The following is a 21607-nucleotide window of genomic DNA, read 5'->3' on the forward strand; positions in this document are numbered from 1 at the left end:
TCAACAGCCTGAAAGCATGAACCTTGTCTTCTACTTGCGTTGTATTTCCACCTCTCCTCTATCAAAACCCTCTGAGGCCGTGAATTGTTGACGTTGTTGGTTGTCTCCTTTTCACAACTTCATTTACACCCTTTTTACATCCCTATTTCTCCTTTATCACCATGAGTACTGTCTTTTTTGCTCTGCCAGAGGTCCCACGACACCAGGTTATGGTCCAGCAGGTTTATCTGAAATCACAAGCTCTCGGAGTGCTGTTCCTTTGTCAGGTGAAGTCCACTTCTTTACAGACCTAGTGTTGTGTGACTTCTGACATTGTCCACCCCAGTCCAACACTGGCACCTCCACATCGTGGCTCTGAACATTTTTGCTGGACATCATCACTATCTGTTTCATTTTCTTCTCCTTCTCTTCCCCAACCAAAATATGAAAACCTTCATTTTCAATTCTGAAGAAGAGTCCTTTTGCAGTGAATGTCAACTCTCTTTTGCGTGCACAGAGTCTGCCAGATCTTCTGAGTTTTTTGAGCATTTTCAGTTTTTTTTTTCCGATGTCCAGCATTTACAGTATTTCATTTTTGTTAAAAGTTTTGCTAACAGGAGCAGGCACTGTAGCAGTGAAAATTCAAATATGTTTAAATAAAGACAGTTAAAACCTAACATCCGAAATATTAAATGAAATTGTACATCATTGAGTCGAAAGGAAGGGTTCAGTAAAATTGAATTTATATCTAAAAGTTTAAAACTTGCCTTTCTGAAATTGGAGGTGAGCAAATGATGTGAGATTTATCATAAAATCATTGTCAGCAGACATGTTTATTTAAGTAACGACCATTATTTCCCATGTCTAGCTGTATAACCGGCACAGTGGCTCAGTGGTTAGCACTGCAGACTCACCGCATCAGAGACCCGGGTTTGATTCCAGCCTCAAGCGACTGTCTGTGTGGAGTTTGCACATTCTCCCCGTGTCTGCATGGGTTTCCTCCGGATGCTCCGGTTTCCTCCCACAGTCCAAAGATGTGCAGGTTAGATGGATTGGCCATGCTAAATTGCCCATAGTGTTCAAGGGTGTGTGGGTTATAGGGGGATGGGTCTGGTTGGAATGCTTCAAGGGGCGGTGTGGACTTATTGGGCCAAAGGGCCTGTTTCCACACTGTAGGTAATCTAATCTTAAAAACCTCCAGTAATGGTGTAATTTAATTTCTGTATTATTGTGTATTGAAGTCATCTGAGCCAACTGAATTATGTAGTGGTGACTGTTTGATTGGTTTCCTTGCAGATAATAAACATGTACGGAGAACTGATTGTAGATGCAGTACCAGATAAGGTGGGTTTATGAATCATAGTGTTAAGGTGGACCTTTGTTAGAAGGCTTGTTAATATTATCCGTTTGATAGCATGCCTCATTCGTCTATTGACAGTTCATTTTTGTTCATACCTCTAAATTATGGCAAAGTAATAGTTTGGAGTTGAGCTTTCCAGCTGATTCACCTCCAGAAAATACCAAAAATGTTCTAAAAATATATGGCCTTTTGCATTGGGAATAATGAGGAAAAAGGAAACTTATTTTTGTAAAGAAAACAGATACCTCCCTCAGCTATTTAAAGGAAAGGCTTGTGCACAGCAGGAAAAATCAACTCAAATCCCCAGTCTGTTTTGAGTTTGATCTCATCTGAAGGAGTAGCACTGCTTTTTAATGCGGCAGACTAAATGGGGAAATCCACAAGTTTATCTCCCTTAATTGCTGGCCAGCAGTTGCTGCTGGAAATGCATTTGTGTGTGTTTGTCTTTGAGAGCTGAGTCAGGCTCAGCTGTGATATAGCTGGCTGGCACTGTGAAAAATGGCCACTGAGGTTATGCTGGTTGACATTTGTACTCAACTGTGGCTACTGTTGATGTCTTCAGGAGGGGAGGAGGTGCATATCTGGCAAAAAGGGGAAGAGAGGAACCTTCATGCTATACTAATTTATGCTTTTTAATTTGCTTATCTTCCTTTCCAGGTTCACTTCTTCAATAGCTTCTTTTACAAGCAGCTTCAAACTAAAGGATACAACGGAGTGAAGAGATGGACAAAAAAAGTGAGTCCTTTAAGGAGTGGATTATGCCAGCAGGATGATTTTTGGATGTCTGGCAAATTTTGGGAAACCAGTTGATGTTTTGGTGAATTCTGTAGGGTACGCTGGACTTTTTATTTTAAAAGAGTTGTAATGTGGTCCAGTAAAGTCTGCAGAGAGATTATTGTTCATTTGTGGGACTGACTTGTCGCCTGATGGAAGCATGTCTTTACAAGACACGACAAAACCAATCTCTTTGAAACAGACACATTCGTATGTAGGTGATTGTCCTGTCCCAAACTAATTTGGTATGTAAAAATGTTGATTGCCACCGTGCTACGTAGTCATTATAAATGAGTGCTTCCATGTTTTAAAGCTTATGATTTTAAAAGATACCTCAGAGGTTATCTTCTTTGTTCCTTCTATTTCAGAACCAGTTGTAAATTCTTGGTACCGTTTTTCCTGTGCTTTTCTGCATTATCTTTGCCTTCACACAAGTTTGATTCCATGTCTGCAGTCTGTAATATTAAGCTGCATGTTTCAGTTTTCTTCTGATGAGCTGTCTGCCGAACTGGAAGGTTTTATTTTTGTCTTTCTGTTCAGGTAGATTTGTTCAGTAAAGCCCTCCTACTAATCCCCATTCATTTGGAAATCCATTGGTCCTTGCTAACAGTTGATCTTCCGAATAGGAAAATTTGCCTTTACGATTCTCAAGGCATCCATTTTAATTCCTGTGTTCAGGTAAGACAACCATTCAGATACTTACTTTTCAATTTTTTGTTTTATCCATTTTTTTCTCTCCTCAAGGCAGTGATGTGTTGGAATCTGGTTGCTCGAGTACTGACAGAAACCCTGAATAGTAACACATTCAATTACAGAGTCTGAACCTCTCCACATATACACATTTCATGTTCCTGGATATTAACTATGAGTAGGAACTCTGCCTCATGTTTTATTCTTTACCTTCTCATTCCAGCACAGGAATCTTGAGAGCTGTTGTAGCATTCCCAATGTGAGCATTTAATTAGTGCAGACAAGAGAGTGACAGCATGATTTTGGAGAATGGAGGACGAGGGTTCAAATTGATAAAAACAAAATCTGTGATGATACTTGAGGCATATCCAGCTGCAGACGGTGATTTCTGTTTGGGAACAGAGCCCCTATCACATGATTTAATGGCTGAACATCTTTTTGCAATCACTGTTACCAATACATTATTAAATATACTGGTAATATCGTAACCAAGGCTCGTACAGTACATTGTTGCTTTAGTCTCACTAGCCCATGAGTCACAACATTAAAAATCTTTTACCATGTTACTTCAGTCACCCTTTCAAAAAAAAATTGCTTCACCTTGAGCCCAATAACATGGGTTTCTTTTCAGAAATGAGAAAGATGGACTAGGCAGCTTGTTCTAAGTAAGTTTCCTCCAACTTGTTCTTGAGGCTTTGTCAAACTCGGTGAAGTAAAACAACTTTTCCCAAACCAGCCCCAATAAAGATATACAGATAGTATTGCCAGTAATGTGATCTATAGGAAGCCTTGTTTATAAAAAGATTGCTCATGTCACTGTGATCAATGACTTTTCTTAACAAAAAGGCTCCAGTTATTTCCCCATGACACAAATCCACTTGCCAAACTTCTTAACATTCAAGTCCCTCCAAACGCAATTAAAGTGCTTTTTAACAGTAATAATCCAGCAAACTAATGTTATTTACTTAATTTCCTATTCCATTCTACAACAAGAATTCAATGTTATGGTTCTTATTTATTCAGTAAGTGAACGCAGGGTTTGTTCCAGTTCTCTTCAGCATAATGGTTGTTATCAATGTTGCCTCTGAATCACAAAATTGTGGGTTCAAGTCCCACTCCAGATCTTCAGCACAAAAGTCAGGGCTGGCACTTCCATTGAAGGAATGCCTCACTGTCCTTATTTGCATGTCGCCTGAATGGCCTATGTTCCTTTTCAACTTTCAGATGAAATGTTAAACCAAGGCCGTGTTGCCCTCTGAAGTGAAAACAGAAGATTTGGTCACACTATTGGAAGGACAGTGAACTTGTCACCCAAGTCCTGGCCAATATTAATTCCTCAGTTAATGTCACACTAACAAATAATTTTGTGAAAAATGGCATTGCTGTTTAGGAGAGATGTTTTAAACAGTACATTACTTTTCTCCTAGTGCCACAGATTGTGTTGTTTTAATAGTCAGTTTGATTGTACTCATAATCTGTAGGCGTGGTCCAGTGACAAAACTTTGCAGTAGTCTTTGTCATGGGCTCATAAGAGAAGGGAGGACGAGGGTTCAAATGTAAGCACTAGTGGTAGATGATCTCTCCCAAATGGAACTAATGTAATTGAACTAGAAAGAGAAATGGATGAATTTACTTGGCACTAATGCAATGCTGCATCCCATATGTGCCGTGGAAACAGGCAACTAAGTACAAACAATCCATGCTGAATATTCTTTCATCAGTGTTGTGTCTATTGTCCTCCAATTCACATAAGAAAGCAGGCATGCCTGTAATTCACTGATTCACTAGCTGATAGAATGCTGGTTATTTTACTCATGTCTGAGGAGACCAATATTTTGTGGCCCTCTGGTGAAGATTCTCAGCTCAAGTATGGAGAATTTTACACTGTTCTTGGTGTCGTCATCCGTCCAAAAATCAAGCAGAGTATCAATTAAATGCAGAACAAAGCTCTTTCTATTTTTCTGACCAACGTAAAAAATGTGCTCTATTACCGAGCAAACTATTTGCCAAATCAGCTAGTGAGGTTGCGAATTGATGCTTGGTCATGCGATGTGAATGCTAACAGTTTAGAACTGGATAACTACTGCCATAATCACTTTACGTCCCTCTCATATCATTGAAAGAAAGAGGGATTTACGTTTCATCAGTTTACGCTGGATTTGAATGGAATGTCAGCAATAGTAAACATCATCCAGTGGTCTTCAGTGTGCTGTTCACAGACAATGTAATGTTCTTTTCCTTAAGCAACTACTGTTCAATCTTTAGAAATGTAGAGGATGTTGCCTATCCATGTAAAAGTAAGAAGAGTAAACATTGTGGACTGAAATGAGAACTGGGAAGGTTTTCATCTTTTAAAATATGCAGGAAGTTCCTTTGCATCACTTCCTGCAGTCAAATCAAAAATGTATTGCCATTATTTCTGCTTTATTTATAGACTCCTTTTTGAAAAGAGGCTAAACCACTTAAGATACACGCACAAATCTTTCTTCTAAAAAGCACCTCTGATCTATCTCGTGCAGCTATCTGGGCTCCTTTTTATCTTTAATGCATTACTGAGGAAACTGCAAAGTGCAACTTGATTGACCAATTCAGTAACAACATGTGTTGAGTCAAAATCCGATTTTCTAGATGGGGCTGTAATCTTGGTTCTAATCTCTGCTTTTAACTAAGTAAAAGCTCATTGTTTAATTCCTATTTTATTTGGATTGTACCGCCCTCTATTTACAAATTAGTAAAATTGGAAAGAATTGGATCTAAATGAGGAAGGTAGCAGAGAGGAATCCTAAATTGGAACAGCAATATTTTGGACCAAAGAAGGAGAATAAAAAATGCAATCAGAAAAAGCGAGGTAAAAAGACTTTCTTCTTCCCATGATGAGTCATCCTTGAGTTAAGACCATTAATCTCTCAAAGTGTAGACTGATGTAAGTGGAGGTCTCCTTGATCCCATAAGAATCCTCAGTACACCCAATATGCTTGAAAAGAAAATGAAATTCATGTCCAAATGTAAAAACATTCCAGCTTTTTGGTTGGTTATTCCCAAAACAGGAAGTGGTGTAAAGGAACTAATGGGGCCCTGAAGAAGACAGGCCATATGTCAAGCACCGTGTCCAAAAACAAATCAGGTGAGCAGCAGGATTTTTCTTTGATACCAAGGGGCAATTAGATAAGTTCAAAGGTACCGAGATTTTGATCAAATCATTGTTATAAGCTTGTTATGATTAAAGATGGACCAAGTTGTGAAGTCATCCTAGTGTAAGCATCCTGAACAAAGATGCTGTATGTTTGAAATATACTCAGAAGAAATTCCTTGACAGCCAGGAAAATTATTGCCCACTGAATACTTGTGTTTGCACTGATTCTCCCAGAATTCCGTATTTCTGTTTGTAATGCTTATTGATTTTGTTTTTATAAGTGATGCTATTCTATTAAGCTTTTTTCACTTCATAGGTAAGAGATGGGCAGAAGCTATGTTGTTTCTCTATATTGCAATTACAAGCAAGGGCAGCTTTAGAGTACCATTATTGTTAAGTAAATATGTACTTAAACTTAAACCTTCCTGCCTGTTTTCATTATGGCTTGACCACAGTTGGCATTTTGATATTTGAGCAATTTTGGACACAAACTGGGTACTGCATTCCTTTAATACAATATATTGCTTCATTACGGAATGGTTACAGTATGTTTATCATTTAGTTAAAATCTCTTGCCTTTGAATTTACTTATGCCTAAAGTGAAGTTGTTCAGAAAATATTTAGTTTCTAGAAATACTGAAGGAATTGCTGTGGGTTGCAAAAATCAAACTCGTAAGGTTGGTGTAAGATAAAACCAAAATACTGGAAAAATTTGGGTCTGGCGACATCTGGGGAGAAATAAACAGCATTTATGTTTTGAATCCAATCTGAATCTTGCATTAGTATTCAGAATCTTGCTAAATAACTTGACCCATCCAGAACTAAACTTGGCTTTCATCTTTTGCGCAGCTAACTGGGGTAATCTCCTGGAGAATGACTCTTGCACTTGTGGAAATATAGCCCAACTAGAAGCAAACTCCTTGAAGAAGGAATTAAAATTATTGAGCAGTGAGTGAGATGGTTGGCCTGAATTTGTGTCTCCCATTCTCAACACTATAGCCAAAAGAAGGCTCTAAGTGGTACTTTTTTTTTTAAATCTCTTGCTGTCCATGTGATTTACCCAACTTTCCTGGTTTGCAGAACATTTTGAAATATTTAAAGACAGAAGCTGGTGAGAGGAATCGTCCTGCATTCCTGGAAGGGTGGAAAGCATTTGCCACGACGGTAAAGTTTGAACTAACCTCCTTAAGGATTCAGTTTATGGCAAGATTCCAATTAGCACAGACTTTGCATACCCTCATTTGTGTAAATTATTGTAAACTGCACCTTTCTAATATCATGTTAACAGATTGACTTCCTCTAGTACCCTCCACTAAAATAGATTGTGCAGATGTTTAGTTCTTGTACCAACCTCAGGAGAGTTGGTAATAATGTTATTGCAGTTAATTTCAGGGGACAAAATTGTTGGTTTATAAATCTGCTGAGCAGTGCTTAAATGTGGATGTGATTTGAAGACAGTTTGACTGTGATATCCTACTTTCCCATGGGTGTAATGGTAGTCTACAGAAGAAATTTGGAGTATGGGTTAGGCACATACTCATTCACTTCACTGCATTCTAGATCATCTAGCTCAGCATTATATTCATACACTACCAACTTTTCCCTTGTCATTAGTAGCTATTTGTCTCTCTCTGTCTTGAACTTGTATAATGGCTGAGCTTCCACACTCCTTTGTGGGAGAGAATTACAGCATTTCGTCACTGTCTAAGGTAAGAGGTTCCACACATCTCTGTCCGAAAGGCTTGCCTTTTATTCTGAGACTGTCCCCTGGTTCTGATCCTTCTTTCTTCTACACTTTGGAGTCCAGACTCCTCATAAAACAGTCCCACCATTTTAGGAATCAGTCTGAGTCTCAATTGCAGTTACATCCTTCGTGATCAGCTGTGGTCACCACACTGGAAGAAGGATGTGGATGCTTCAAAGAGGGTACAGAAAATGTTTACCAGAATGTTGCCCGGTGTGGGGGATTTTAGCTATGAAGAAAGGTTGGATGGACCGCACTTGTTTTGACTGGAACACAGGATGTTGAGGGGTGACATAATAGAAGTTGAGATTGTGACTGGCACGGATAGAGTGGAACGTAGGAGACTTTTTCCCAGGGTGGAGGGTACAATTACTAGGGACGTAAGTTCGAGGTGTGAGGGGGGAATGTTTAAAAGCGATGTGCAAGGCTAGTTTTTCACAAAGTGTGGGGAGTACCTGGAATGCATTGCCAGAGGAGTTTGTGGAAACAGATACATTAGCAGCATTCAAGAAGCACTTGGGCAATTACATGAATAAGAAGGGAATAGAGGAGTGTGAATTCTGAGAGTGAAGGGAGTTTTTAGTGTGAAAGGGCAAAATGTGTCAGCGTGGACTTGGAAGGCCAAAGGACCAGTTTGGTGCTGTATTGTTCTTTGTTCCTTCCTTCCGCAGGTAGCCAGAAGTACACACAACAATCCAGATAAGTTATTGAAGCAAGTCTTCTTTCCCATTGTACTGAAATCCTGTTTATTGAAAGCTGACATATGTGCTTTCTGAATTGTTAGCTGCACCTGCATGCTAGCTTTCGATGACTTATGAACAAGGATACCGCAATCCTTTAGGGCATCAACACTTCAAATCTTTTGCCCTTTAAAAAGTACTCCTTTGGAAGGAACAAAGTGGATAATCTCTCACCCATCTACATTATTTTCCATCTGTCACGTTTAAAGCCCACTCATTCAGCCTGCCTAAATCAACCTGAAGTCTCTTTACATACTGCTCACAACTCACCAACTACCAAGGTGTAGAGCTGGATGAACACAGCAGGCCAAGCAGCATCAGAGGAGCAGGAAAGCCAACATTTTGGGCCTTCAGAAAAGTGGGTGGGGAAGGGGATTCTGAAATAAGTAGGGAGAGATGGGGAGGCGGATAGAAGATGGATAAAGGAGAAGATAGGCGGAGAGGAGACAAACAGATCAAAGAGGCAGGGGTGGAGCCAGTAAAAGTCAATGTAGGTGGGGAGTTATGGAGGGAATAGGTTGGTCCAGGGAGGACGGACAGGTCAAGGGGATGGGATGAGGTTAGTGGGTAGGAAGTGGGGGTGGGGCTTGAGGTGGGAGCAATGGTTAGGGAGGCTGGGCTGGTTTTGGCATGCGGCTGGGGTGGGGTAAATTTTGAAGCTTCTGAAGTCCACTTTGATACCCTTGAGCTGCAGGGTTCCCAAGTGAAGTGAATGAGCTGAACCGCCTACTTCTATGTGCCTAACCCATACTCCAAATTTCTTCTGTAGACTACCATTACACCCATGGACATCAATGCTTGGGGTGAGGGGGGGGGAAGTATAGGGGCAGGTGTAGCACTTGCTCCAGTTGCAGGGAAAAGTGCCGGGGGTAGTGGGGCTGGAGAGGAGTGTCTAGCAGACAAGGGAGTCACGGAGAGAGTGGTCCCTCCGGAAAGCAGATAAGGGTGGGAAGGGAAAAATGTCTTTAGTAGTGGGGTCAAATTGGAAAGGCCAGACGCCAGCTCTCCAACACCTTCTCCTACGCCCCCTGGATCATGATCCCAAACCCGACCACCGAACCATCCAAAACCTCATCACTTCAGGTGACCTCCCACCCGTAGCCTCTAACCTCATCATTCCCCAGCCCCACACTGCCCGTTTTTATCTCCTTCCCAAAATCCACAAACCCGATTGCCCTGGCCAATCCATTGTCTCCGCCTTCTCCTGCTTCACTGAACTTAATCTTCACCTATCCCGACTCCCATTTACTTCCCTTTGGTCCAGGAACTCCCTATCTACGTCCATGACACCACCCACACTCTTCATCACCTCCAAAACTTCCAATTCTCTGGTCCCCAACACCTCATCTAGAAATACAATCTGACCCCACAACCAAAGACATTTTCCCCTCCCCACCCTTGTCTGCTTTCCGGAGGGACCATACTCTCCGTGACTCCCTTGTCCGCTCCACACTCCCCTCCAACCCCACCACACCCGGCACTTTTCCCTGCCACTGCAGGAAATGCTACACCTGCCCCTACACCCTCCACTCTCCCACCCTCCCCCCTCCAAACTCTCATCCCAGGCCCCAAGAAGACCTTCCATGTCAGACAGATGTTCATCTCCACATTTGCTAACGTGGTATACTGTATCTGCTGTTCCCGTTGTGGCCTCCTCTACATCGGGGAAACCAAGCGGAGACTTGGGGACCACTTTGCAGAACACCTATGCTCAGTTTGCAACAAACAACTACACCTCACCCCTCCCACTCCTTGGACGACATGTCCATCCTGGACCTCCTGCATTGCCACGGTGATGCCACCCAAAAGCTGCAGGAACAGCATCTCATATTTCACTTGGGAACCCTGCAGCTGAAGTGTTTCAGTGTGGACTTAAGAAGCTTCAAAATCTCCCCTCCCCTGACCACATCCCAAAACCAGCCCAGTTCATCCCCGCCTCCCTAACCATTCCTCCCACCTCAAGCCCCACCCCTGCCTCCTACCCACTGACCTCATCCCACCCCCTTGACCAGTCTGTCCTCCCTGGACCAACCTATCCCTCCATAACTCCCCACCTACATACACCTTTACTGGCTCCAACCCCACCTCTTTGACCTGTCTGTCTCCTCTCCACCCATCTTCTCCTTTATCCATCTTCTATCTGCCTCCACCTCCCCCTCTCTCCATTTATTTCAGAATCCCCTTCCCCTCCCCCATTTTTGATTAAGGGTCTTGACCCGAAGTGTCAGCTTTCCTGCTCCTCTGCTGCTGCTTGGCCTGCTGTGTTCATCCAGCTCTACATCTTGTTACCTCCAATTCTCCGGCATCAACAGTTCCTACTATCTGTCACTATCTACCAAGTTTATTTTTATCACCTGAAGACTTGGAAACATTACAATTGGCTTCAGCATCCAAATCATTGATTATAGATTGTGAAAAGTTGAGGCCAAGCATTGATCCCTGTAGTGCCCCACTGGTCATAGCCTGCTAACTTTTCCTGCTGTCTGCTTTCTGCCTGTTAACTAATCCTCAACCCATGCTTGCAAAATACTGTAATCCAGTGCACTTTTTGGTTACTAATCTTTTGTGAAGGTCTTTATCAAAAGCATTCTAAAGATGAAAATGGACCAAGCCACTAGGTTCCCTCCATGTCCACTCTGGCGATGTTGTCAAAAAGCTGGATCAGTTTGTCAAAAATGATTTTCCCCTTTCATAAATCCATGTCAACTCTGCCCATTCCGACAATTCCAAATATCTAGTGTCACATCCTTTATAATAAATACTATTTTCAAATTTCTAGGTGCTGTTTGCATTCCAAAATTCTCCCATTTTTCAGGCTTACAACTTTTTCTAATCATCTTTATAAGCTTCTTCCTTTGAGCCAATACTACCTTTAACTTCCCTTGTTAGTCATGGTGCTGTTGCTTTGTCTGTTTGGCAGTGTAGCCAACTGCTGGCCATCTTCCAATAATCCTTAGGTTCTGGAAATGTTCCCAAAGTTTGGAAAACTGTGTTGTACTCTTATTTATAAAGGAGATGAGAACCAGGTAACTATCGGCCAGTTATGTCTGTTCTAGGGAAAATGTTACAGTGCTGTGACAACAGCATTTAGAAATATATAATATGATCAAGCAGAAACGACATAGCTTCATGAAGGAAAAAGTTATGCCTAACAAATTGATTAGAATTCTTTATGGATATAACAAGCAGGATAAAGGGGAAGGAATGGATGTAAAATGTTTGAATTTTCAGGAAGTGTTTGATCAAGCACTACACATTAGGATGCCTAATAAGATAAGAACCCATGATTGTTGGAGATAGTATATTAACATGGATGGAGGATTGACTGACTAATAAACAGTTGGAATATGGGAAGCGTTTCTAGGATGGCAACTTTATGGAGCACCAGAGGGATCAGTGCTGGGGCCACAAGATATACTTACTTTAATGAAGAAAGTAAATGTCCTATAGCCAAGTTCGCAAATTACACAATGTGCAGAAGGGTTAAGTGAGAGTACCAAAATCAGTAGATGAAATGTGAGAAAATGTGAGGTTATGTAATTTGGCAGGAAGAATAGAGAGAATGAATATTATTTAAATGGAGAAAATCTGCAGAAATCTACAGCACAGAGGGATTTGGGAGTCTTCGTCCATAAATCTCTAAAAGCTAGAATTCTCAAGAACTCTTACTAACACTATTCAAGGATTAGTTAGACGGCAGCTACAATTCTGTGAACAGTTTTGGGCCTCATTGTCTCAAATGCTATCTTTTCTTTCAATCTAGAGAAGCTTCACTAAGCTTATCCTGGGTGTGGTAGATTGATTGATTTTATGAGAAATTGATAGGTTTGGGCCTGTATTTATTGAATTTAGAAGAATGAGAGGCAACCTCTTTGTGCTGTACAAGATTCTTATGGGTTTCTGATGGATGCAGAAAGGTTGTTTCTTCCTATGGGAGAATTTAGGCCCAGCGGTATGATCTCAGAATAAGGATAGAGACGAGGAGGAATTTCCTCTGAGGGTGGTGTAGAATCTGTATAATTCTGTATCACAGAGGGCTGTCAAGGCTGTGTTAGTAAATATATTCAAGTACATATGTGATAGTTTTTTTTTATAAGTAACGGTCCAGGAGAAAAGGCAAGAGAGTGATGTTGAGGATCACTAATTCAGTCATGAGCTTATTAAATGGCAACACGGATTTGAGCTGAATAGCTTACTTCTCCTCCTGCATCCAATGGTCTGAATGAAATGTGTGTTTTATTTTGAAAGCCAAGCATTAATTCTTTAAATTGTGTATCTACCATCAACCCTTTGTATTTTTCCAAAGCAACACTGCCCATTCTACCTCAAGCCTTTATAGGTGCCCCTGTTTGAACTCAAGATCCATATTTCAGATTGAACTGCATTTTTTTCAAGCTTAATGGAAAATTCAATCATTCATCAATTAATTAGCCCTTTCACGTTGCTGATTATTAGATCTATGACAAGCTTTCCCTAGTTTGTTTCTCAATATGTTGAGGAAAACTATCTCAAAGACATTCCAGGAATTCTTCCTCCATATCATTGGTTTTCTTTAGATTTACCCAGTCTATGTGTATGTTGAAGTCATCCATAATTACTGCATTCCCTTGCTACCTGCACGTAATTTTCAGACTGTGCCCTTCGTCTGTTTTAAATTACAACTTAAATTCTCATCCCAATATTTATTCATTCATTTAGAACTTTAACCAATGAGGCAAAGAGATATGGTCTGAAGTAACTTAGGAAACTTTATTACAATTATGAATAATACTTAGCACAACAACAACTATGGACATATTATGACCGTCACTTTCCAGTCAGTGGTCTCGGGTCTTCTGCTTCCAGTTGGACAGCACGCTGATTTCCATTTCAAACTCAGTGTGTGCCTTGGTGGTTACTAAAAGCTGCTGCTTCTTTACTCTTTCCAATCTGCAACACACAGCACAGTCATTTGTCCTTATTGTAACTGAAGCGAGACTCATTTCTAATTGTTTTAGAAATATTAATATTATAGCAATCAATTAATATACATTTTGTGATAATAACTGCGCTAAATAAATAATGAAATATTAATTTTCATACAAATCCTACGTGTACATTGCCACTGTGGCCTCTCCGACCCCCTTGCTGCTTTTTAGCTCCACCCAAACAGATTCTACACCTTTTACTTCCTTTCCCTTTCAGGCTACTCCTCCAAATTGCAAATATCCCGTAATAGTCAGTTCCTCTTGAACACTCTGAAGCTAAATATGCATAATGGTAATTAAATTATGCCCTTTAACTTGTAGCATCGTGATTTCACTTATCATCCCGTGAGTGCTGCATGCATTCAGAATACTTTTAAATCTTTACTTTTAATGGTGGTGGTTGTCAGTCAATCATCATAGCCCCAAGACAGTCGCCTTCTTTCTCACCCTCCTACAACTTCTTCTGCCTCTTCCCTCTTCCCTCACCTCTCCCCTCCCCACCCCTGTCCATCTCCGTTTCTCTCTTTCTCTCTCCCTCCCCCCGCAACCCCTGATGCTGTCTCTCCCTCGCTCCCGTGCTCGCTCTCTCTCCCCCATCGTGCACCTGCTCTGTCCCCCCTGCTTACTCTCATGTAGCCTGCTAGCTAGTTGGTGATCGTGAATCCGGATGGCTGGTTTCCTTCGGTTTGTCCTATGTAATGGTTTTGGCAGTCTTTGCATGGTATCTTGTAAATAACGTTGGTTGTGTTTGTCACATGCTTTACTCTCGTCAGTGGCTGTCGTACTGTACTAACAGAACCAATGTCATTTACCAGAGACCATGTAAAAGCTGCCAAAAACATTACATCAGGCAAACTGGAAGGAGACTAGCCATCAGGATTCATGAACACTAACTGGCTACCAAGAGACCTGACCAACTGTCAGTCATTTCAGTACACATGGACAAAGATGGGCACCAGTTCGACTGGGACAAAGCCAACCTAGGACAAGCCAAGCAAAGACATGCACAAGAATTCCTGGAGGCCTGGAACTCAAACCAAAACTCCATTAACAAACATGTCGAGCTGGACCCCACAGACCATTCATTAAGAATCAAATCTGGAAGTGATGCCACCCACCCCAGCAAACCAAGACACACAAATAGCAAGTGAGACAGAACACTGATGCTTCATCAGAGGTGCATGGATGATGTTACCTCATATGGTGACGAAACGTTTGTGAACAAACTTACCAGCTCTGCGAGGATGTCAACAACTACGTCAACAACTGCATCAACAGTCCAAGCTACAAATTTTCTCAAAAACCGTGAACGTGTTCACTTGCTCAAGTTTCCTACTTCTATGCTATTTAGCATTTGATATTGAGAGCTATCCTGAGGTCTTTCCTTTCAGTCATTTGCCCAGCTCCCTAAATTTTAATTTCAGGACCTCATCGCTCTTTCTGTTGGTGATAAGGTACAGCAGAATCTCTGGCTTGTCACCCTTCACCAACATGTCCTGCAGTTACACTCTGATATCCCAGACCCTTGCATCAGGGCAGTAACGTACCTTTCTGTGGACACGTCTACAGATGCTAAAATGTCTGTCTGTCCCTTTAACTGTAAAATTGTCTGGCACTCTTCTTTCACTCTCTACTGTGTGGTCAAGCCACTTGCAGTGCCAGAAGCTTGTCTCCCACTATGTACTACTTATGAATTACTGCCCTCATCGATATCCAAAATGGAAAAACTGGTTCGAGTGTGATCTGGATTCAGGATTCTCACCCTACCTCAAGGTCTTTCTAGACTACCCAGAGATCATGCATTCCCCCTTTGCTTGCCTGATCTTAATCTACGGTATGACAATTCTATTAAACGTACTATCCACATAGTTCACAGTTGTGTGGGAGTGACATAGTGACTGCAGTGCCACTGATGTTCCAATCCCAGGGCTCAAGATTCCTGCCACTTGAAGCATCCACGACTTCCCACATCGCACAGCATGGTATTCCACACAGCTGAACAGTTCTGCAATGTCTGAAAGTGTACATTTGGATTAATTACCTTCAACTGCAATTGAGAAAGCAAAAAGTAAAAATTACTCCACAATCAGGTCCAATGAATTTAGCTCTTTGCAACCCGATACTTCTCAACCTGGCGTAAGACATTGCTGTGATGTCAGTCTTTGGATTTTTCTTCAAACCTGGTATTCTAGAACTCTCAAAACACACCCCTCTGCGCGCTCTCCCAGGCAAGTGTACGCCTTAAGCCTAGTTCTTTGTCTCCTGTGTGTTTCCTCGCAGTTATGCCCTGTGCGTGCTCTCCCAGGTATCTGTAGGCCTTGAGCCTAGTGCTGTGTTGTCTTTGTCCTCTCTGCATTTCTTTGCAGGCGTGCTGTCTGTTGCCTCCCAGGTGAGGGATGGCTCATACCCTCATGCTCTGTTTATATATTCTCTATCCCTGGTGTGTTTGCTTGCAGATCTGTTTTTTTTCTCCCCAGGTAAGTGGGGACTGCAAGTCCCACTTGCTGTCCATATATTCTCTATCCCTGGTGCATTTCTTTGCAGGCCCACACTCTGCTTTCTCCCCCAAAGTAAGCTGAAGGTTATGAAAGCAAAATTGTTTTAAAATAACTTGGACAATGAACTACTGATGTATAGTATTTAATGCCTGTGTTATTCTCTCCTATAGTGTATTCCTCAACAGAAAAACGATAGCGACTGTGGTGTGTTTGTTCTTCAGGTATGGTAACTTATCAATTTCTAGAATTTGATTGTGAAAAGAAGTTGTGATGCAAGATGACTTGTAAAATATTCAAAACCTGTGAAGGCTGAGAATGGTTCCAAGGTGGCAAGGATTGAATAAAAACTGAAAGAACTGCAGATGCTGTAAATCAGGAACAAAGACAAAGTTGCTGGAAAAGCTCAGCAGGTCTGTCAGTATCTGTGAAGGAAAAACCAGCGTTAATGTTTCGGGTCTGGTGACCCTTCCTCAGAACCCCTTCTGAGGAACGGTCACCGGACCCAAAATGTTAACTTTTTTTTTCCTTCACAGATGCTGCTAGACCTGCTGAGCTTTTGTAGCAAGGATTGAAACCTCTTTTATAGATGCAGAAAAGCCACAAACAGATTATCCAAGATCATGGTTGGAGGAATTTCTTTGTCTTTCAGGACACATGTAGTGGATTTCAAATTAACTTTTTTTTGAATATGAGGTTCAAAATGGCTACTAGTACAAATAAATGGTTACCACCTTCTTTGGAAGAAAAATGGATAACCTTTCATTTGCACATCGCCATGTCAAAGCTCTGTAAAACTTCCCAAAGCACTTTGCCTGCAGCGTTCTAATTCATCATCATAGAATCTCTACAGTGTGGAAACAGGCCCTTTAGCCTAACAAGTCCACACTGACCCTCGAAGCATCCCACCCAGACCCATCCCTGTAACCCACCTAATCCACATACCCCTGGAATGCTTTTGAAGTGCTTTTATTAGGGAAGCAGTTGAGAAAGCCTAAAATTAATAAACTGCAGTCTGATTTAATGCTACAAAATTGATTCTGCAGCTTTGTAGTGTCAAATGTTTTAATGCAGATTGTGGTCAAAATAATGGCAAAGCTTCAGTTGTTTATACTCAAATATCACTGATACAAAATGTTGCAAATATAAGCATCTGAAAGAATCAGCTTTGAAATATTGCAAAGCTACCTTCTTTATTTTCAGATACAACAGACCTGCATTTCTTTTTAACTGATCAATGTAAAATAGTTGGTTAAATGTTTCCCATGCAAGCATACTAGAGGAAATTGAGTGCTAGAAATCTGGACTCCATCTACCATTTGTAACGTTAAACCCGTGTTTTGATGCTAAATTAATAGTATACTTCTGAAATAGGAAGATATTACTGTAATTCCACTAAAATATGGACTTCAATAACCCGCAACTTTTTAGCTTTTAAAATCTGTTCCAACTTCACTCCCTGTGGCGCACCTTCTTGAAAGGCACGTTATTATAAACTAGTTACAATCTGGTGACTTTGGCATGATTTTCTGCAAAGTTTAAATAAATATTTGTGTTTCTCTCCAGTGTCTCTGTTTGCTCTGAAACAGCATTAAGTAATATTTGTTTTTTGTATGTTTTGTTTTAATTTTTTTATTGTTAAAGAGCAGAGAGTTGTGATTTGACCTGATTACATTGTTGAAGTGACCATGTAAAGCATTCAGGCTATCATCACAAGGAACTGGTGATGTGAAACAAGTGGCTTCAGTGAAAGACCACAGAATTTATCTTTATTTTCAACCTTGTGTAGCAAACCTGCTTTGTATTGATTACGTTGACAATAGCAGGTAGCTATGTCAGGCTACATTGTGGTGAATCAGTTTTGGTGCATCTCAGCCATACATTAGGAATAAAAGAACTGCTTGAAATTGATGTGATAATGGGAACTGCAGATGCTGGAGAATCCAAGATAACAAAGTGTGGAGCTGGATGAACACGGCAGGCCAAGCAGCATCTCAGGAGCACAAAAACTGACGTTTCGGGCCTAGACCCCTCATCAGAGAGTCTAGGCCCGAAACGTCAGCTTTTGTGCTCCTGAGATGCTGCTTGGCCTGCTGTGTTCATCCAGCCCCACACTTTGTTATCACTGCTTAAAGTTAACTTGCCTTTCTAGATTTATATGCCAAAGGTTGTTATTTGAGCTTTTAATTTGAGGGAGACCATCTTCAAGAAAGACTAAAGTACAAACTTTTGTTGGCCTGCCTGGAATATCTAAGCTCATGGAAATATTCAGACAAGAGGATTGAGAAATTAATTAATTAATTTAATGATTTGTTAAGGTTTATTATAGACGAGTACAATAACGTGATGAGAATTTAACTTAGTGTAGTATTTGGCTGTATGTACTAAACCCAGATGGTACATTTCAGCTTGGTGCATCAGCTGAGCAGCCTTGTGTCTCTCACGATTACGATTAAAGTCACAGAGCACTGCAGTGTAACTGCCGTGAACATCTATTGTTCCATGTTACAAAAGCAATGACAGGGACTTTTTACAGTTATCTATCCAAAGTTCTCCTTCAGCAATACCACCAAAAAAAGGAATTAGTTAATTTGTTGTATTGCTGATCCTTCATTTTTGGAATATGCAACATAGATGTCACATGATCTTCTGTACTATTTATACACAAATGTTTCTGCAAATGTGCTAGGGTACTATATAAATACTGTCTTTCCTGTCCTGGTTCCTCTGTTCTTTGTTGAAGCTGGTGGTACATTTTCCCATTTTCTACAAATATTTCTACTTGCCAGTTCTTTATATATAGAATTTATGTGCTGACATCATATTTCCATTGCCTTTCTAGTACTGCAAGTGCCTGGCTCTAGGAAGACCATTTCAGTTTTCTCAGAAAGATATGCCTGAAGTAAGAAAGCTGATCTACAGAGAACTGTGTGAGTGCAAACTTATGGAGTGAGCTGCCAGGTGATTGAGATTCCTCCCAGGAAATTGCATTCCAGGAAATTGGTGTGACCAGTTCCGTTACATGATGTACAGAAATTAGGGAGGAAGTACTGAAGGCACAGTTGGAGTGTTTACCTCTTTCCGGGTGCATGCATGGCCTGAGCACATTCAGACTTAATAAAAGCACAACTTTGCTCGATTGGCCTGTTGCTGACAAATTGCATGTAGCAGTAGAGTAAAAATTTAGACTTCCTTTTTGTCTGCATATTTTGAGACCCTCTAAAGTAAAGGAAGTAGTTAAATTTACATTAATTTAAGAGGAAAACTGAAGTCTTAGTGTAGAAATTGTTCCAGGTATTATTAAGTGAGAATCCCCACTTTGTATCCACTAGTGAGATTTTCACTTTTCCCACAGATGTTTAATGACCATGAGGTCATTGTATTAAGCTGCAGCATGTTTAAAAGTGAAGATAGTTTCATTAACAAGATGACAGTAACTCTGGGGTCAGTACTGTGAATTCCAGAGGCAATGATCACAGTTGGACATCAATGCTAAAATTTAACCTGTTTAACCCAAGGCACTTTTTCTTTAAAATTGTTTCTGAATTTTTCTGTCACATGTTCGATGGGTTTGCTTCTTCAGTTAATTAGTAAAACAATGGAATGGATTTTCTGGATTAAAATGGTTATTATTCGATCCTTAAGTTAGTGCATGTGTTTGCTTTGCTTTATACTGATGAAAAGCCTTTTCCCTTTCTGCTTAAACAAAAGTATTATTGTTTTGTTGGTTATTTCAGTTATCTCAAAAGGTTTTCTCTGGAAAATGAAAAACTAAAAATCAGGCTCAGTGTACAAGTTCTTTCATTTTAAACATCAAGTATCAAAACATACTTAGGTATTGCAAACTTGGGTACTGCTCACCTTTTAGTTTTAGCGCATTGTTTGACTGTGAACATTGCTGGCTAGTGGTGTTGAAATGCCCATCAGCCATGATTTAAATGGCGGAGTGGATTCGATGGGCCGAATGGCCTTACTTCCACTCCTGTGTCTTATGGCTAGGATTGGCATTTGTTGTCCAGCCCTAAATTGGCTGAAATGATGGATCTCCTTGAACTGCTAATGATTTGATACAAATGAATTGGGATGAGATTGCAGTCACATATAGATCAAACCAGATAAGGACCCACAGGTTTGTTAGTAGGTTTTTAAAGTTGTCTTTCTAACACCTTCATACTCATTTTACTGCTACTTTAACAAAATTTGCAAATGGCCATGGTGGGATTTAAGGTCATGCTCAGAATAAATAATACAACCATTAAGCTACTGTACTTTTATAGTTCTATTTTATTTAACATTTTTGACTGGTCAAATCATGTGATTTTTAACCTAGAAAACTAGTATCTGACCAATGTTAACTTTTAATGTTACCTTTCGGAAACTAAAACTAAGTGCAGAAATTTTTAAATAAATGCATATGTATTTGAGGATGAGAGTTTCTAGATGTGCTCAGTTTTGAAATATAGGGGAAAATGTAGACAGCTAACCTCACTGATCTGCAACAATACTGCAAATAGATTTCAAATTTTCAGTTTTTTTTTTCTCCTGTAGTTAAATCTTTGACAATTTTGCCCTTTGACTTTGCTGTCTGCACCCAGAGTAAATCTAGAATGTGTATATTCAGTGCTTTGGTAAAGTATGTATTCCATTGCAACAGTAAATTGTCCCAATTACTTGAAATGAAATCTAAGTAAAAAATGATTAAAACTTCCTTCTTATAATAGTTTAATGCCTCTTGTTAAGTATTTCAATTAGAAACAGATCTTTATCTTTATTAACTGTTGAATACTTGTAGATGGAAGTTCTGGTTATGATTCTGAAAATAAATTGCCTTATCTTGGTACTGTGGTTTCTCACTCCTTAAAGGAACTTTAACCTAGAATTTTCAAACCCTCATTGGCACTATGTAGTTGTGCCCAACCTGCGTTATGGTATTGAGCAGTGGCTGTGTACCATAGGACCAGTACCTTTTTTAGGTGGGTGCAATGATGCAATTAAATATTTATAACAGCTATTCTGTACTGAGGTAGAACCATCTTCGCACATTATCTTGTGCTGTATCCAGAACACCAAGTCTTTTACAGATCAGGAGATAAAAGATGTGCTAAATAATAAAGATTAGTGCAATAATAGAAGCTGTGAGTAAAGTAGGAGACTTTTTTAAAATTCCTGCAAGGAGAGCTGTTGTAATAAGTTGTGTTATGGAGATTGGCTAATAAAGTATTGAGGATGATCTAACCCTTTTTTTTACTGGCTTCTTTGTCCTCCCTACATTTTCCTTTCCTTTCCTTTGATGTGCAGTGTGATGCTCCTTTTGGGAGGTTTTTTTTGCCTACTTTGACACCCAAGAGATTTGTTAATTAATTGTGCTGTATAATAACAGAATAAAGTAGAACACAATGCCAAGATGAATTTGTGTAATGCTGTCATCCATGTGATTAAGTTACCTTAAATCTGAACTATTAACATGACAAATATAAAAATGCTGTATATTTTAAGTCTATGCATATTAATTTCAACACTTTAAATGACAGCCTCCAACATATGGAAGGAAATTGTCTTGAGATATTAAATTCCTTGCAATTGGTAATGGTCTAATCTTCACAATAACTTGTGAAATTATTTCACGTGTTATCTCCAGGTGAGCATCTCTTATCCTTCAAAGAAAAACTATACTTTCTCCTCCATCAACCATCATTGTGCAATATGATGTAACTGTCACAAATCT

At 40.2% G+C, this 21607-nt stretch overlaps 1 protein-coding gene and 1 long non-coding RNA gene across 3 annotated transcripts in view; one reads left to right on the plus strand and one right to left on the minus strand.

Moving 5' to 3' along the window:
* Positions 1 to 19526, plus strand: part of LOC125457524 (sentrin-specific protease 5-like) — a 35564-nt gene extending 16038 nt beyond the window's left edge. For both annotated transcript variants that reach the window (XM_059651151.1, XM_048541853.2), the window contains 6 exons: positions 1276 to 1323; positions 1997 to 2074; positions 2654 to 2791; positions 7017 to 7100; positions 16056 to 16106; positions 18725 to 19526. In XM_059651151.1, the coding sequence (XP_059507134.1) occupies positions 1276 to 1323; positions 1997 to 2074; positions 2654 to 2791; positions 7017 to 7100; positions 16056 to 16106; positions 18725 to 18835 (510 nt within the window). In that variant the 3' untranslated portion in view covers positions 18836 to 19526. The remainder of the gene's footprint in view (positions 1 to 1275; positions 1324 to 1996; positions 2075 to 2653; positions 2792 to 7016; positions 7101 to 16055; positions 16107 to 18724) is intronic.
* LOC125457538 (uncharacterized) lies at positions 13151 to 17406 on the minus strand. The gene is made up of 2 exons (XR_007248657.2): positions 15246 to 17406; positions 13151 to 13349 (listed from the first exon to the last, which is right to left on the minus strand). It is a non-coding gene; the product is annotated as an uncharacterized LOC125457538 (long non-coding RNA).
* Positions 19527 to 21607: the final 2081 nt, after the last annotated feature.

The sequence above is a fragment of the Stegostoma tigrinum genome, chromosome 14 (assembly GCF_030684315.1).
Source record: "Stegostoma tigrinum isolate sSteTig4 chromosome 14, sSteTig4.hap1, whole genome shotgun sequence".
Taxonomy (NCBI): Eukaryota; Metazoa; Chordata; class Chondrichthyes; order Orectolobiformes; family Stegostomatidae; genus Stegostoma; species Stegostoma tigrinum.